Source organism: Bactrocera oleae, chromosome 6 (genome assembly GCF_042242935.1).
Source record: "Bactrocera oleae isolate idBacOlea1 chromosome 6, idBacOlea1, whole genome shotgun sequence".
Lineage (NCBI taxonomy): Eukaryota > Metazoa > Arthropoda > Insecta > Diptera > Tephritidae > Bactrocera > Bactrocera oleae.
In genome coordinates, this window is record NC_091540.1 from 38111243 (window position 1) to 38130160 (window position 18918).

At 33.7% G+C, this 18918-nt stretch overlaps 1 protein-coding gene across 2 annotated transcripts in view; it reads left to right on the forward strand.

The window, feature by feature from the left end:
- The first annotated feature begins 213 nt into the window (after positions 1 to 213).
- The window catches only part of Eip63E (cyclin dependent kinase Eip63E), a 298278-nt gene continuing 279573 nt past the window's right edge, over positions 214 to 18918 (forward strand). For both annotated transcript variants that reach the window (XM_070112122.1, XM_036364837.2), the window contains exon 1: positions 214 to 2288. In XM_070112122.1, coding sequence (XP_069968223.1) covers positions 2171 to 2288 — 118 coding nt within the window. In that variant the 5' untranslated portion in view covers positions 214 to 2170. The remainder of the gene's footprint in view (positions 2289 to 18918) is intronic.

Genomic DNA, 18918 nt, shown 5'->3' on the forward strand with positions numbered 1-18918 from the left:
GCTACTGTTATTCAAAATATGCCTAAAAGTTTCGTAAACTTAAACTCACAAAACACATTGTTGCTCTCGAATCAACCCTGGCGTCGCTCACATCTCTAATTCCCAATTCTTCTTTGTAAAAATTTTCCCGCTCACATACACTCTCTCATTACTCGGTAATGCACATTTGTATGGGCTCGTGACATTTCGGCTGTCATTTGGCCACTGTTTACATGCAGTGTATAGAAAAAATCTGCCGCGTTAAGTCATATTACAAACGTGTGTCTGTCGATTTTTTAAGCGTACTAGGGCGAAAATTAAACAAATATAATAATCAAAATGTGCAAAGTGCTGTGTCAGTAAAATTAAACAGATAAATACCGAACAGTGTGAATGTTAAATGCTTTAAAAAGTGTAATATATCGGAAATGCAATTCTAAGGCAAGCACATTTTTTGAACGAGTCGTCAAGGGAATCGCAAAAATAGTTGACGGCAGCCATTAGTCGGTTAGCAGAGACAAAGATTTTCCCGTTGCGTGTGTGCTCGTTTAATACATCCGTTGGTCTCCCGCCACCCGTTCCTCAGTACAACACATCTGAAGTGCATGTGGAAAGCACTGCGCATACAAATCTTGCACGATTCCAGTTTTCTTGCCTTGTTTATCGTACCATCCTCATTACATTGTAATATTTACATGTTACAGCTTCTTTTTACTGTTTGTGCTTGATGGCGGTACACGCATATCCTTTTTCCTTACCTATTCGTGAATAACGGAGCGCTAATGTCAACGTAAAATCAAAATTCGCTGAAATCTGGAAATAATTCGTTTTGAAAAGTGGGAATTAAACGTTTAGATGACCTTATAATAATATTTACATTTCGTTATAAACCATTTGTGAATGCAACCCTGCTTCGTGTATTGAGAAACGTCAATAAGCAGGCGTCGACTCTCCGATTATCTGCTGTTTCGCTTTTGTGTTGTTTTTTTGTAATTTTTGTTTGTACCTCCTCGCACACCTCAACACACTTTTCATAAAGTTATCCAACAAGTAACCAACAGTCCATCCAATCAGTCATCCATCCAATTTGAAATACTTTTATGACCGTTTCTTAGTGTGTGCCCGCAGCTTGTCAACCTACACACAGTTACAGCTGTTCAAAGTGTTTTTTTTTGTTGCTGTTTGGGAGCTTTAACTGGGCGATATATTAGCACACGCGTTCACTCGTACGAGTATATTTGTGCTTATGCAAAATTTGCAAAAAAAAAACATATAAAAAATATTAATTAAAAATACATAATATTTAGTGAAAATGGGGAGAAGAAATTGTTAAATTATATTAATAGAAGTGTCACAAAGTGAAACGATTTTCGAACCGCAACCTCATCCCATACAAAATTGCTGCATTTGTAGCTTTATTTCGGCATTATTAAAATATGTGAATGGCTGAAAATAACTAAACCGGAAAGCAGTTAAATAAATTTTTGAAAGATAAGATTTTCACTCGTTGTCCGCACTATCTCACTTTCTTTTTCTAATGTCTGTTTTTGTTAATTTCTATTCATTCGGTTAATTATAATGTGTTGGTTTGGTGGAGGCGGCGTACATTCGTAATGATATGAAATATGTATATTGTCTAGATATACTTAAGTGCATATGTTCGTGATATCAAAGTGAATTGAACTTTCAAATGTTGCTAATATTACAAAAAAGTTAAAAAAAAACTCGAAATACATATAATTCGGTATGGCATACATGCAAAAAAAAGTTTATTCGAAAACAATAAATATTATGCATATATTATAGGTGTTTGTAAATAAAAGGCAAACCATTGTGGCCTATAGATCGATATAATCCCGCTCCACTGTCCATAAAGCTACGTGTGTTTCTTTGCGATCCCGTCCTCAACGTTTTAAAACTTTTTACAGTGTGATCAATCCTAATTGATCGTAAAAATTCAATAAATAAAAATATTAAGTGTATAGTTCAAAAGTTTTTAGCAAAGAAATTCATTGCATAAAACGAGAAGTTGAGTTCTGTCTATATTATAAGCAGAAAATAATCATTAAGAATCGAAAAATAGTAGTGAAGTGTTTAAAAAAAATATTTAAAGTTATTTAAAGGGCTAATTTTTAATCAATTTGTCATTCCGTCAGTGGTTATCAATTAAGCGAATAGTGCACGTGATCCAATGATGCACTACTCAATGGAGCGGAGTCTATCAGCTGGTGGGGCTGATTCCTCCATGCACAACAACACCACTTCAACAACAACACTCGCGATGTCAGCTACGAAGAGCTCAAAAGACGGTAAGTAAATGCTAGTGCGAATATAAAATGTGCAAATAATGCAAATAAAAAGAAATTGTGCAAAAACAAAAAAAATTACATAAGTTTGATTGTGAATAGCAACGTGATGCAAATGGTTTATAAACATATAAAAATACCTAGAAATTTAATTTCAAATTTAACTTGGTCGAAAACTTATTCCATAATTTTCTTCACTTGTACACAATATGTATGTATTTCCATAGTGTAATTAACGTATACAAACGATATTTTCTTGCATAATCATTTGGTGGTACATTTATTTGATTTTATTAAATGACCCAAATTCCAGTTTTTGCTTTTAACTACGGCATTCAGTTCACTACAATTTGTATAACTGCTGGCTTGTTCATAATCCAACTCTTTGCAAGAAAAATCCAAAAATCCCTTGCGGTTATTTTGTTGTTGATACCTCTGCTGCTGCGCAAAAGTTCAAGGTCTAACGTCATTCGGGTCAGTTTTAATAGTATCTGCGTAAAAACATATCTACATAGCCAGAAACATATAATGCTGCAGATGCTGTATAGTCGCTCCTTGCTTTGTTGCTACTTTTGGAGAAGCACAAAAAAGTCGCTTGTGAATGATAATGAATAAAAAATAAGTGAATAACGAAAACATACATCTTAGTATGCACACATATACATATATGCTACATAAATTTGTTTTATGACTGTGCGAACATATACAATATAGGTATTTACACAACTCATGAAATATTTAATTTAAATTAAATGAGAAAAGTAGATGAAAGTTCGCACTATTTTCTGAAATTCATAACATAAATCTATAAGTGTACACAACCAAATTTAATTGAAATACATAATTGTACATATGTATTTAATAATTCTTCGTCTTCTTCTTTAGTACTACGACCGTGGGTCGGTCGCAAAAACTTTGGCCAGTTGCCTCTATCCTTTTGCGAGGTCATGTCAGTTTTACATCCCAAGTGCAGACAGGTACCAATGCACTTGGACATTTCATTGGATGTTTATTTCAATACAGTATTATTTTTTTCATCACTAGTTTAGTGCTTACGTTAATTCAGAAAATATGTTTTATTTATGATGTTTGATATATGTACATATACATATCTTTTCTACAGTAATCGAGTTTGAAGAACTTTTGTAGGATTGTAAGAATAAACTAAAAATTACAAATTGTATGTCCACATCAACAAAATGTCATTTTGAAACTAATATATATTAATCGTAAAAATATTTGAGCAAACGATCGAATATACTTGCATTTTTCAATGCCCATAGTCCCTCATACAAACTGAATAATGTAAATCAAGTTTTTGTGTGGAAAACTTTACTTGAATTTCGAAATTTTGCATGTATTTTTATCAACGCTAACGATGCAATCTTCTTACACATTGTTCACATCGGACCACTTTACAGGATTAGCTGCCATACAAACGGATTGATCAAAATCTAGTCCTTTTATGGAAACGTTTTAAATTTGACGGATATTTTCACGAAATTTTGCATAGATGCATAAAGCTGTCACACAAACTTACCGATCAAAATCAAGTTCTTGTATGGAAGCGTTTGTATTTGTGAAGGATATTTTAGCTTCTGTCCCATTGATCTCATTTTTTTGGCTTATAAATCAACCTTTACGAATTAGGAAAAGTTTTGGTTTACTGTTTTGCATTTCTTTAGTTAGTAATAAATATATAAAAAAAAGGTTTTCTAAGGTTTTAAAAAATATTACCGCATACATATGTAGTCCACAAATTCAAAATCGAATTAAAAAGTCGAGCGTATGTACACTTGCTTGCAAACATTTACATTTCGGTGCGTCTGCATATTGAAAAAAAATATAAACAAATTATTAACGGCCGCTTCACAATGGGTGCGCGCACACCTGCTCATTTAAATTGACGTCAAAATGCCAGACGCAGCACCCGAGTGGCGAATCAATGAGATAACCGAATGACGGCGAGCAATGGGTCAGTCAATTTCTGTACAGAAATCAAATTAAACTACAAAAACTTAGTTGTAATTGAATTGAAATGAAAATAAGAGGTTTCAATCACGCACAACCACATACACATACACACACCCCACCCTAAATGAGGGAAATGAAATGAAAACTGTCAATAGCAAATTGCTGCTGGAATGCACGAGGGCAGTTCGGGGGCTGCCGTCAAAGTTTTTAATTTGAAACTATAATTGACTAACGAAGTACAAATTAGTAATGATGTGCGAACAAAGCAATAGCAAATTACAAATTACAGGGCGAGCGATGTAAACGAAGTGCCATATGGAATTTCAGCGCCATGCAATTAGACGGTACTGCGGACTAGCAAAGAAACGTTTGTAGTATAGAAAATTATGTTCGTTTTTTGTATGAGTGCTGACAGTTAGCAAGTAACGTGTTTAAGAAAGTTGATTGCACTTAGCGTGTTTTTCGCAAGGGTCGAACGAGGGTTTATGACGACATGATGCTTTGCATGCTACTTGAGGAAGGAAGGAATAGGTGCTGATTGTATTTATTTTTCGCAATGATCTTTGATTTGATTGAAGAATGTCGCAACTTTATAATTCAATTATTGCCCACTTTAGAGACATAGATACACACAGAGCAATGTCTACTAATAATTGCCTAGTTCAAGTTGTCAAAGCACTTGTATGCCCCGACATAATTAGCAAAATTTTGACAAAACTGATTTCACTTGAAATGTACTTTGTATCTTTTTATTGTGTAACTCGCTACACGTAAATTTAATAAAAACGTAGATATGACTGCATTTTTTGACTGATAAGAATTTGACTGAATTTTCTGTGTGCATAGATAAAATAAATGGCATATTTTTGCTGTCAACGAACATTTAGCGACGAATTCAGTTTATAGTGAAATACTTTATTGTATGCGCATACAAGGTGTGTCCCAAAAATAACCGAAGTTTATACTCACACATAAATCATTAAAAAGATGCATTCACCCTCTATCAAACGCACCTAATGTCATCATGGATTATAGATGTTAAAGTTACATCCATTTCGATAAAAGAAAAAGTGTGCAATTGTTCCATTTTTACATAGTGCAAGTATAAAATTTTGTGTTAAACTTCTTAAAAAATTCTCTGAGGCGAATTGATGGAAAAAGTTTATAGTGATGATTGTATGACACGATGGTTTACACGATTTAAAAATGCTCGTGAGTATTTAATCGGCGACTTAAGATCAGGTCGTCCAGAAGCTAGTAACGTACTGAGTTGGTGGAAAAAGTCCGTTAAATTATTGGTAACGATTGACATTATATTACGAGAATGTTGGCTGAGGTATTAAATACGAGTAAATGCTATTTGGATAATTTTAAATGAAATTTTGAGTAAGATAAAAAGGTGAAGCAAGCAAAACCTTGATTTCAGTGGGTTGTTTATTGTGGCAAGACCAAAAGCAGAATACTAATAATAAAAGCTTTTAAGACAATGCAATGCTGCGGTCCGTCTTATACTCTTACATTCATACTTATGTAAATTTAAAATAAATCAATCCATTTTCTTGTAGTTCCTTTGTTGCACTTTTAGAAAGCACTTTGGGAAATCAGAAATGTTCGCTATTGTCAGAGGTTTGTAGTTGAAAATTTGGTATAACCACCAAACGAAAATATAAAAACTACAACAAATAAGTTTGACCTTGACAATCATTGAGGATATTGCACAATGTATCTTTACACATATACGATTCTGGTTAAAATAATACCAGTAAGCCTGTGATCCTTATCTCTGCGTGAATGTTTTAAATTAAAATAAGACATTTTTATTTGTAGTTTTATATCTATTCAATAAAAAAATAGGCTAATAATTTTTGAAAGCAACAAGAATCACAGCAAAAAAAAATTAATTACGGGCGTTCTGCGGTCAGAAAGCGGAAGGGAAGGAGAGTTGAATTTTTAAGGATTAAAAACATTTTATTTTGATTTCCGACAAAAGTACGAGTTATATTTAGAAGTTGTAGGTAATGAAAAGATTTATAACTTTTTTATCAACACCTTTTCACAAAAAGTTTTCTACTTCACGAAATTTATGTTATACAACATAGGTACTATTAATAGAATAAAATGCTCCCTGAGTTTCATTAAAGTTCCACACATACCGTCACCAACATATATGGAGTAAAATCAACCGGATGTATGAAAATTCTGTGATTAGTTATATGGAGGTTTGGGCAAGTTTTCATCCGATTTTACTTAGTTTAGACATAATGATCCACTGTTATTTGGAAAATACGCTCTCTCAGAGATAACTCACAAATATATGCTGTATAAAGTCACCCGGAAGTTGAAAAATCGTTATATATAGGGTATATGGGGGCTAAGGGAAATACTGACCCGATTTAATCCATTTTTGACACTCATACATACTATCATCAGGAAGGCATTCTCTCCGAATTTCCACTTTATATCTCACACATTGACCGATATTTTCGGTAAGAAGTCAACTATAGGGGGTCCACATATTCGGTACCTAGAAGCTTGAACGATTTTGGTTCGATTTGGATAATTTTTGATCACAAGGTGGCATACTTTAGAGGGACTATTAATTGGTGCTTTATTTGTATACTGGAATGTGAAAGAATCATATTGAATTTAAAATTGTGTGACATGGGAAGTATGCGTTGTTGTGATTCGATTCGGTTCCTCCATTTTCGCACTGAACCATGGGAATAATGTAAGAATGTTATGTAATGAATTTGGTTGAAAGCGGTCGAGCAGGTCCCGAGATATGTGGTTTCACCTAAAGGGCGGTTTCTCTGACGCATTTAGATATTGATTTATCACACTTCTGGTAGTTTTTAAAAAACCGGTATACGAGAAGTGGGCGGGGTTATTTTTCACACTATCGTTAAAAAGTTTAAAAATATTTGTTGTCTGCAAATTTGGGTGATATAGCTTTATTTATTTGGGAAATATACAATATGTATACATTAAACTTATTAGGGGGGGAGCCGTTCCCACTTTTTAAAGCCCAAGATCTAAGCTGGGATTGACGGTCCTGATTGTTAGGATCTACCATGAGCAAGAAGCGACTACCTTTGTCCAAGGAACGGAATTGTGTTCCCTAAAGACATTATTAACCCACACGCATCCATAGTGACTCGCCATAACCTTGGTTGAGATCTTCTTATGCATCCACCTTATAGTTTGGATCTGGCATCAAGTTATTCCTACCTGTTCTTGTCTATAGCGCCCCAGTTTATTTGCCAAAAAGATGGATGATTCTATGAGAGTGACATTATAAAATTACCTTTAACAACCAGTTATCAACCAAAACGATGCAAAACCTTCAATTTATTCCAAAAATACATATGTAACCTTATTTTATCTATGTCTTATATAACTAACGTCTAAAATATGTATCTATGTATACTTGTTCCACGCAATTAAACGAAATACTTTAAGTACACTCGTACATTAGCTTAATCAAAATCTGCAAAAGATAAAATTTGTTAATATTTGTATCCACTAGTTTCTTATTTGTTAACGTCTAAGTATTTTTTATTGGCGCATAAAGAAAAGTAATAATACAATAACGCCAGCGGAACTTTATGTGTGTGAAACATTTCCAAATCCAGCGGTAGCGACCTTCATTTGAGATTTTAAGTTTTGTTTGCATTTTGTTAAGATTTCCACGTATTTGCTGTTTAACTCATGTCTTGAATAAATATATGTATGTATGTACATAAATACATATGTATATATGCTTGTAGTTTATTTGCTTTGTTTGTGTGACCTGATTTGCTGTGTTTGCTGCTCTCATAAAATTTGCACGGAAATCGCACGCTAATACCCAAACTGTGGCTTTGCTTTAAGCATTCACCAAAGCAACAACTCGAAAATACTCGAGCGAGATAAACAGATACCTACGAACAATGAGCACGCAACCGTTTGCGAAATTTCTTTCTACAATTCGCGTGAGTGTACGCTTTGAAACCACCAACATACAAAAGTATTTATTTATATACCTAAATTTTTTACTTATAGTTACGTATGATATGTACCATATATGATCTCCATGACTCTTCTATCATGGCATTCCCATTTATCTTTACAATGCTTCGCTATCTTTTGCTTTATTTGTTTAGTCGGTTTTAGCAGCTAGAAAATAGACCGACCGCTTCTTAGCAAATACAGAATGTACGAAAAATAACGGTGTAAAATTTATGAATTTATGATGTATGTAAGCTTGTATATCTGTATATAAAATGTGTTTGTTGTTGGCATTGCTGCACCAGCTGGTTTTCTGCTAAGTTCCCACTTTGCTTGTGCTTAACCCCCGCTTAAAGCTTGACTGCTCGCATTTGCTTGTAGGTATTAATCTGTTAGCTTTTCGGTTTTTTGTTAATTATTCGTATCTCATGTAGTATTTCAGCTCTTAAAACTAGTTAAGTAACGGCCTTCGAAAAGAACTTGTTCGCAAATGTTTACAACCTTTGATGGAGTGTAACTTTGTGTTTAGCGGTCCACACAACAAAGCGCACAACTGGTGCGGTCGAATAAGGTCCGGTTAACCTACCAACTCGAAGATAGTATACGTGTGGCCCTTGACGCATTTGTGATCGCAAAACTGAAAATAAATAAAGAAAATTTAATTGCATAGAATGATAAACTATAATATTCGGAGTACTATTAAATATAACTAAAAGTTATACTCAAATAAGAAAAAAACAAAGAAAACCCAGAAGGAAACATCAGAGACCTTATAACGCATATTTTTAGGTATATATACAAGTATATATACATATATAAATTATCAGCGTGACGAGTGTAGTCGATTTAGACATGTCGCTTTTCTGTAAGAGTTTAACGTTTTTTCTTATTTCCTATTAACGACAGCCGATTTTCTATATTCACTTGTCACATGAACTCTTCGTAATTATTTCCGAAATAATTTCGTATGCCAAAGCTCTGGTTGATATAAGGGTTAAAAACGGTTCATCTCAACTTACGGCTAATCTATAAAACAAAAACGGATGTGAATCGTTAAGTGGGGTCTCTTTTTTGCGTTTTCAGATAATGTATATATTTTGTATACCATTAGAAAGTAGAGACTTAAACAAACATAAAGTATATTGACTTTAAAAATAAATTTAAAATCATAATATCTAATATTTGGAGAATGAATTTTAGATTTTTTTTTGAAAATTAAAGTACTTTTTCAAGATTAAGGAGAGAAAATAAATATTTGAAATTGAAAAATACAAAAAATGTAAGCTACACCTAATTCTTTACAAAAAAAAATTATCTAAAAGATAAAAATATAAAACCAAAAACTTGGTTATTTTAATTTTTAACTTTAATTTTGAGGTTATGTTAAAAAGACATGAGTACAAAATTTGTAGATCTTTTTAAAACCTATAAACTTTTTTCTTAAAACTTAAAATTTCTAATTTAAAAATTAAATTTTCTTGGAAATTCACATTTTCGGCAAGAAACAGACATTTTACTATTTTAATGATTCTTTCTGCATGTGGCATCACCAAATGCCAACTCTATTTGTTTCCATTGACAATGGAAAAGTGCAAATCATTGCGTAATTAAACACTGAATAAATATTGAATGGTTTTAATAATGCAAATTACATTAAGAAAATTGCATAATTACAAGCTTTAAATAAATATTTATATTTTTCACGATGCAAATACTTTGTTCTACCATCAGCTGTCCAGCAAACAAGTTACCAATTATGTATGGGTGCGTGTGTACATACAATACAGAGCAAATTGAGCAAAATATGTCACTTTACTGTCGTCATACCGCTCGCTGCCTTCCGCATGTCGTTCTTTGGTCTGACGGCCGACCAATTGGTCTGCACTGAAAATTGTAATAATAAATAAATGCTTTTAAGTTATATTGATTTTCTTATTGTATTTCGCTTTTTGTATGTAATTTATTGCATGCTGCTCCAAAGCTAGTTTGCTTGCCATGCTTGTTGCTTATTGCTGTCGCCATTGTTGCCGTCGCTGTCCCTGTTGACAATTGTTTGGAGGCAATAAGTTCGTATCTCATTCTCGATATCTTCCATTGTGATTTCTCCTTTTGCTCTACGTTTGTGTGTATGCGTGTGAATGCATGCTTGTTTGTTTTTTATATGTATGCACATATAATTAATTGAAGTGGCGTCAGTCGCGTTGTGTTGCTGCAGATAACGTTTGTTCTTGGTCTCAATTGCTGCAATATCCCCACTCCAACCGAGTTACCCTTCAACTACATATGTGTGTATGTATATGTATTTGTGACTAAAAAGTAAGCAATAAATTCGTAGTCTCCGTTATATTACATATTTTCCGCTATGTCTTCTCATGAATTTCATATTACTTAATTTTTGTTAACTTTACGGACTGGATATTTGAAACCAATTTGTATTGGCTTATACGCCATATTAAATAGGGTAGTGTAGGTAATTTTTGAAAGCAAAAAAATCATAGTAGGATGAGACCCATTGCCAACGAATGAGAAAATGGCACAATGTCGGACATTTGAACTTTTTACATAAATTTAGATAAATTTTTTAACCCAAAAATGTGTAAATATAATCTATTATAGATTTTTAAATTACCTACAACTTCGTCATATACCTTTTTTCCATCGCACTCGTAATTTTGCCGGAAAATGAGTTATACAGTTTTTAACCCTTAAAAATTCAACCACGCCTTCCCTTTCCTTTTCCCGACCTCACAAATTATTTTTATACTTTCGTATCATGTTGTATGATATACAAGTAGATATAGAGCTATGTACATACGTATACCATATACAAAACATATAAATGATCAAGTTGACGAAACGAGATGAAGTCCGGGTCTGTGATAACTTGAGTAAAAATTGAGGTATCTTGATGAAACTTGCCACATATGTTGTTGGCACCCAAGAGGGGTCGGTATTGCAAAGGGGCTTAATCGGACCACTGCCACTCCTACAAAATGTCATTAAACGAAAACCTATAACGAATATATCGGGATAAAACAAGTAGTGCCCTTAAGGTATTTAATCTTATGCCCATAAATTACCGAAATCGGACTATAACTTACTTAAGGACCCAGACACTAAATATCTGCATCCAAGTGCATTTGGCTGATTTTTTTTTACCGAACATATCGGTTAATCTGTCAGTTCTAGTATTGAAATTCATGGAAAGTATTTTTGTACGGACAGCATGCCCTTGTAAAATCGGGTTGGGAGGTATTGACAACCATATACCTGATATAAATATTTTCGAACTTCCGGTTGATTTCTACCTAACCTATCTCATTCATCGGTGCATAGAGTGGTAAACAATTAAACTTCAACTGGATCCATATTATAAAAACTATTTGCAGGTTCGCCAATTCTTTTAACAAATCGAGAAAACAAGCATGTCGTATAGCTAGTTCTGCAAAATCCAAGGATGACTCATCAGTTGAAGCTAGAGGTGGAGGAAAGGTATTCCAAAGTTGTTTCGGACGATGCAGTTCGAACTTTGAAAAAAGCTGGACATGATAACCAAGTACCCCGTAAGAAATCATTTATACTTGTATATTGGAAGTGAATCGGCCCGGAAACCAAAGAATCTCGCAAATTAATATATTGCAAAGCCCCCAGAATAGGAATAGTGTTCAGCAACGGGTTATGGAATACAGTTTTTAATTTCATCAAAAGAACAAAACCAAACATACTGCGCCAAATGCAAATTGTTCAATGTAAAAAACCAGTTGCGAACGCCTCCTCAATCTCTGGACCTAAACCGCATTGAGCATTTATGGGACTTGCTCGAGAAATACATACATACATGTCGAAAGCGACCAACATTTTAACATTAGCTTCATATGTACGAGGTGTGTTAAAAAAAAAATAAAAACTGTTTCAGAGTTTTTTGCATTTGTTTTGTTTTGTAAATTGATCTGTTGATGGATAATGGATTTACCCACTTAATATATAAAAATACAATTATTTTCCATACTATTTTAGGAACTTATGAAAAATAACCAAATAAATTTAATTTTAATTCCTCGATAAAACGACTCTTTAAGTCTCTGACTAATGACATTTTAACAGTGCATACCATAATAATTAATTTCTGTGGTAGTGTCCCATAGTCTTGGCCTGTTGCCATCAAACTTTCTTGATGACAAATTCTATGCTTTTTGTGCGTTCCTCGTCTTGTAAAATTGACTCTGTTCACTTAGACGGCCTTTACATGAGGAGTCTTTTGTTGCTCATTATCGGCAAATTCTCTTTTGGTGTTGATCTGTGCGTTCACACTAGCGAAAAGAGTCAAGCAACTCGAGTCGCGTTTTTCTGTTTTCCTTTTAACAAAATTTTCGCAAATAAACAAGTAAGTAAATAACACTTAAAACGTGTTGCATATTTCATTTGTGTGTTTGGATGATGGTCTCACATTTTGTTTGCGAGGAATTAACATGAAAGTGGTGAAACAATATCTAGAATACTTTCAAGGAAAAACTAATGACGGGAATTTCCTAATCCATCAGAATTTATTAAATATCCGCTACTAACATTTTCAAGGCCAAATTTATGACAAGAATTTACCAAACTATATGGAAGTACTCGTAATTTTTTAAAGCCATATTTTTTCTATTTATTAGTAAACATTCATTGATTAATTATATTTTTTGTTTAAAATAAATTTTAAAAAAGTAAAACTAAATTATAAACAAGTGGAAGTAACTCCATTTGTTTAAAAATTCATTCATATATTATATATTATTACGTTTAATACTGTTACATGTTATAAACTATTTAAATTATATATTTTTGAGTTTCTTATTCACCATTTTCCAAAATATCTATTATACTATGCATATCTGTTTATTACATACACAAAATAGATAACAAAATTCGAATTTCTGGACCCTATCGTATATATTCATTTGAAACTGAGAGCAACCATGAAAAAAATTTGAAAATGAAAAGGAATGCAGAAATGTGTAGCAGCAAGCTGTAACGAACAAGCACACAAAGCGTGCCATCCGAGCACGAGTGGCACGATCCCTTCGTCTTACCTCGTTTGGGCGACACAAGAGTCGGTGTGTGAACTAGCATTTACATATTTCTTTTAATCTCTTTGCCCTTAAAGCGGCAGTGTCTTGACGTTGTTTAGTCTCTTCAAGTACCGACAAATTAACACCCACAACCATTTCAATGCAATGCAGTGTGATACAACGAAATGAGCAGCGAAATAAATAACTGAATTAATTTATTTTTATTTCTTCTGCGTGTATGGGTTGTCACTCATTCTTCAGGCCGATTCACAAAATGTTTGTGCATTGTGGCAGTATGGTGTGACAACAGTTTGTGATTGTTGCAACATTTTCACTCAATGTTCAACATGCAACATGCAAGGCATACGAATATTTGTTATTCTTGTTTACAAGTTCTTTTTGGGTTTATTTCTATTAATTTTTCTCTTTGGCTCGTGTGGTGTACTGCTTCCGAAAGTTTCCAAGGTTCACCTTGTAGAATTAATCCGGAAAAATTCCATCAAAGTTGGTATTATATCACAAACATTCAAATGCCATCTGAAGTTTAAAAATAAAATTCAGTTCCTCCACTACATTTCCGCCAACAAAGCACACTAAATGTCAAAAGCCACTTAAAATTAATGTGTACTAAATCAAATGGAGTTGTGGCAACATTTTTGCCTTAGCACGCCAGCTGTTATTTAGTTCGTATTTATTTTTAAAACATATTTTTTATCGCTCACTATTTTCTAATAGGAAGTATATGCTTTAAAGCAATTAATTGTCGTTTTAATTTTATCTTTCTTGTCAATAGGTTTCCTCGCATGCCCTTCATCGCTTATTTTTAGAAACTGTAAACAAACTTAGATTGCCGTTGCGAATTCGCCATCAAACGCTTTAATTATTGCTAATTACCTGTGAAATTTTAAGAAATTATGGAATGCAAAATTTAATTAGCGGAGATCAACAGTGTTGGAAAAGTTTTGAAAAATAACTAGGCAAAATTCTGTTGAAAATCTATAGTAATTTTCGATGATTTATGAAAAATGGTCCCAACATCGAATTACTGATTCATTATTTGTCTTGTGATAAGAAGTATTACTGAAAATACAGTTAAAAAGTAAAAAGCGTACAAAGTGAGCAATCGGTTTCAATATAAGAATGTTTCTATTTCAAGAATTTTTAGTATACTGCGCAGTTCTCCAGTAAAAAATGATGCTATAAAATGTCGATTTTATCATTCGGCCTTTACTATAGTCATATAATTTACGGAAAACGTTTGCAGTAGCTGCAGTCAGCGAATTCATCGCACTGTACTCATCATTAGAATCATTAGAGAGTCACAGTTGATAGCCAGTGAATGGTCTATGACGAATGATGCCGACAATAAATTTTAATTGTCCGATACTATCTTTGCTAGCCGTTTTGCTACTTGCGCGCTTATATTTGGTGATTTCAAGTGTAAATTGTACGAATGGTAGCCATGTTGCTTAACGTGTATCGATGTTTTAAGTATACGACATTTCTCTTATCATCCAAGCAAAAAATGTGGATTCTAACGAATACTCAAAAAGAAGTTGTAAAACCACGTTTTGTACAAATTTATTTTCAGCGTATATTCTATAATGCCTCTTATTACCGCTATGTTTTCATATACGAGTATAAATAAGTGAACTATTGGGGAAGAAACTAATTAAAGCGTTAGTTATTCCTTTAGTAAGGAAAGAGGAGTCGAATTTATCTCTTTCAGGCTTTATAAGACATGTACTTGAGTGTAAAAAAATTATAATTTCATTTTCGTACAAATAGGTGACTGGGCCAATCTTCGGAATTACCTTCCTTAACGAGGCCTCTATGGGCTACGATGATTCTAGGCTTTTTTGCTATCTGAAAGCAAAACAAGAAAAAAGTTAATTTCGGTTCCACCCGAACCTATAATCCCCTTCACAGGTGCATTGCTTATAGTGTAAACGGGTATAAAAAGATCTTTGTCTTGACCGATCAGTTTGTATGGCAGCTTTATGCTATAGTAGACCGATCCGAACAATTTGTTTGAAAATTGAGCCGTTGCCTTGCCATACAAGAACTTTTTTTGATCGTTCAGTTTGTATGGCAGCTATACGCTATAGTGGTCCGATCTGAAAAATGTAGTCCGAGATTGTAGCATTGCTTTAATTAAAAATGTATACCAAATTTCGTAAAGATATCTCGTCAAGTCGTTCAGTTTGTGGATCAGCTATATGCTATAGTAATCCCATTTGAACAATTTGTTCGAAGATTGCATCATTTGTGAAGATTTCTTCTTATTTGAAGAGCTGATTTAGAAAAAAGAGAGGAATACATTTGTATTTATTAAGAGGAATGTGTTCACAAAGATTTAAGTCCAGTGTTGTTTTAAAAAAAATACTAGGTACAACGTCATAAAATTATACTTTCCTGTAGGTGCTGTATCAGAAACCACTACACTGGCTTGCACAGGTTTTCGAAAAGCTTTTATCTCTTTAACCAAATAATGCTTGCCTATTTACTATCAGATTGATTCGATTTTGTGATAGATGTAATATTTATTGCAGAGCTTTCAAGCGAATACTTGTAAGTACATAGCGACTAAACGTCTGTTTACTATTTTACAATCAACTTTTAACTTGCACATCCATCCCACAGCGAGTCAAAAAAATCCCCCAGTTTGATATGGTATCGAAAAACAATATTTCACCAGCGTTGCTTGCTGATGTAGCAGCGGGCACACAAGCGTAAATCAAAATGAAAGCAAAATTTTTCAATAACAGTTCGCGTATCCTGTTCAAACAGAGTAAATACCGCTTATTTCGAGTAGTAAACAAGCATTTACAGACAGACGCTGGCGTGGGGGAGGCGAGCCACTGCCATTGATCCCGTAAATGTTGCAAAAAATGCAAAGTTTTGCTTTTTGAGTTGGCGTATCTTTTTCCATTTAGTTGCAAAAGCATACACGCCAATAGTTTACAGGGCAATCAATAGTGTGCGTTGTCAATATTTGAGCAAACTCCATATTTTCCTCTTGCGGATGGCGGCTTAGCTCCCTATTGATAGTCACAACTTCGTAGCTGTATGCTAACATTTTTGGATCGCAGGTGCTGCTAGTATTCATATCATTTGTATGTGAGTATGATTTTTCTAAAAAAAATAAGAATTAACTTATATTACCCATCAAAGATTGATGGAAAAGCTCCGAAAATATTTCTGTGTGTGGAGTTTTGAGTGCAACATAATGTGAAAAAGAAAATCTCCTAATGCCGCTCACTGCAATAGCAAATGTTTCTCAGGCTTTACGAGTATAAATTAGTAAAAAATGTACATATTTTCCAACGATTCGTGAAGAGTTCTGGAACAGCTATCAAAGAAATGACGAAGCGGCAATCTTTGAAATGACGTTATGTATGCTTAATTAGACAGCAAATAGCTCAAGTTGAAGAGTAAAAATTAGTAAGAAATGTTTCTTATCCAATCCAATTAGCTTACTTCCTCAGTCGTGTGACAAGGTATCCATATACAATACATAAAATATCGTAGTTGTAACCGATGTGTTTCTAAAGGATACTGGGAGCTACTGGGAGCTACTGTTAGCTTTCTCTTCCTCTGATACTATCAATATATATGGAATTTAAAATTTGCTAGGATGCATTTACAAGAAGGAATCAGATTACTACCAGGTGCGTTGTGGGAAAAACGCTTGGAAGTTTGGAAATCTGATGTAAAACGCTCATAAGACAGGTATAGAAATATTCATAACTTTGCTCCAATCGACTTGATCGAATTAAGACACAACATTCTTGATATATTATGCATTCATTTAATGCAAAAAAAGTTACGAAAAAGGTCCTTAAAAAGTCTGTTCCTTCCTTAAGTTAAGTTTTGCCTAAAAGACACATCAACTTTACATACATAAAATACGTTAAAACAGTAATATATTTCTAAATAATCTTTCGACTTAAAAAGCAATAAATAAATATTTAAAATATTAATAACCATTTTTTTTATATTTCAGGTGAGTTTGACTAATATGTAAAAGAACTAAAATTATAAAGGATAAGTAGCCGAATATAATATATCTGTATAAGTATATAAATAAATAAACGGAATAATATCTTATACTCTTAATAAAGTATACCCGGTAGGGAACAGGGTGGCTGAAGCTTCCCTGCAGCAGATCGAGGGAGTACAAAAGAAGGAGGCACTCGTCTTAACTATCACAGCGAAATATTTTCAAACACCTCGTGAGAGTGAGGCAAACTGTATGAAGATCACGGTTTGTAATATGAGTACCTAGTGGCTTAATTTTGATTTAAGGTAGTTCTGCGACTTCTTCCTCTTCTAAACGGTGCTTTTTATACTCTCGCAACCTGTTGCTACAGAGTATAATAGTTTTGTTCACCTAACGGTTGTTTGTATCACCTAAAACTAATCGAGTTAGATATAGGGTTATATATATATAAATGATCAGGATGAAGAGACGAGTTGAAAATCGGACTACAACCACGCCTATTTCCCATATAACACCATTTTCAATTCCATCTGATTCTTTCACTTTCCACTATGCAAATCAGGCAACAATGACTGTCTCGGGATAAAACTTTGCGTGAATAATACGTTTAAAGTATGCCACCTTGAGACCAAAAATTGTCTGAATCAACCCAAAACTGTTCAAGCCCCTAAGTACTAAATATGTAGAGCCAAGAAGCCCAATTTCCAACCACATTTTGCAGAAATTGTGGTCGCATGTCAGCAATAACGACCCAAATACTCCCTTTCAAACATTTGATTTTTAAGAATTATGAACCAATGATTATATCTGCCCATAGAGTACACCAGACAGTGGCTTTTTGAAGATGTAACGGCGTCTCAAGAGCAAGAGCTTGTAAATTATTATCACTCCATATGCGATGTTGTTTACTAAGGTACCCATTCCTTCAAAAGGGAGCTTCATTACTGAAGAAAATTTTCTTGTGAAAATCGGGATCTGTGGCCATTACGTTTTGAGCTCATTCACCGAACGTGCGACTCACTTGATTGTCGTTTGGTTTCAATTCTTGCACGAGTTGGATTTTGTAAGCTCGCAAACCAAGATCCTTCCGCGCACCAAAGGGCGTCTCTGAGAATGCGTATTATCTACTAGAAATGCGTCACGCGATTTGAACCATTACTTTGGTAATGAATTTGCTCGATTTGCAAACGTTGTACCGGATTAAGTCTGTTTATTATGAAAAAGCAAAACAAAATGAGTATATATCAAGTATCAAGCTTTCAAAAAGACCAGCTCCGAATAACGGTATTGCCTCATTTAAAAGCACACGTCTAAAAAAACATACGTTACTATGGAGTTATTTTATTTTCAATAAGTCACTACTTGCTAATGTGCATGTGTGGCTAACGAATTAATTGTAATTGAATTTTATTTATGCAGATTGCATTTCTATACAAAAAAAAAAAAATCAATTAAATCAACTGCCAAGTTTATTTAGATAGTATAAATTATATTTGGGATAAAGTGAATATAACCTCAACTCTAATCATGAAGATTGCAGTTTACAGGAACTTTGCTTTGTCAGCTTTGCTCGAAAACATGCAAATTGCTTTCAGATAACTGGCCATCAACGCTTCCA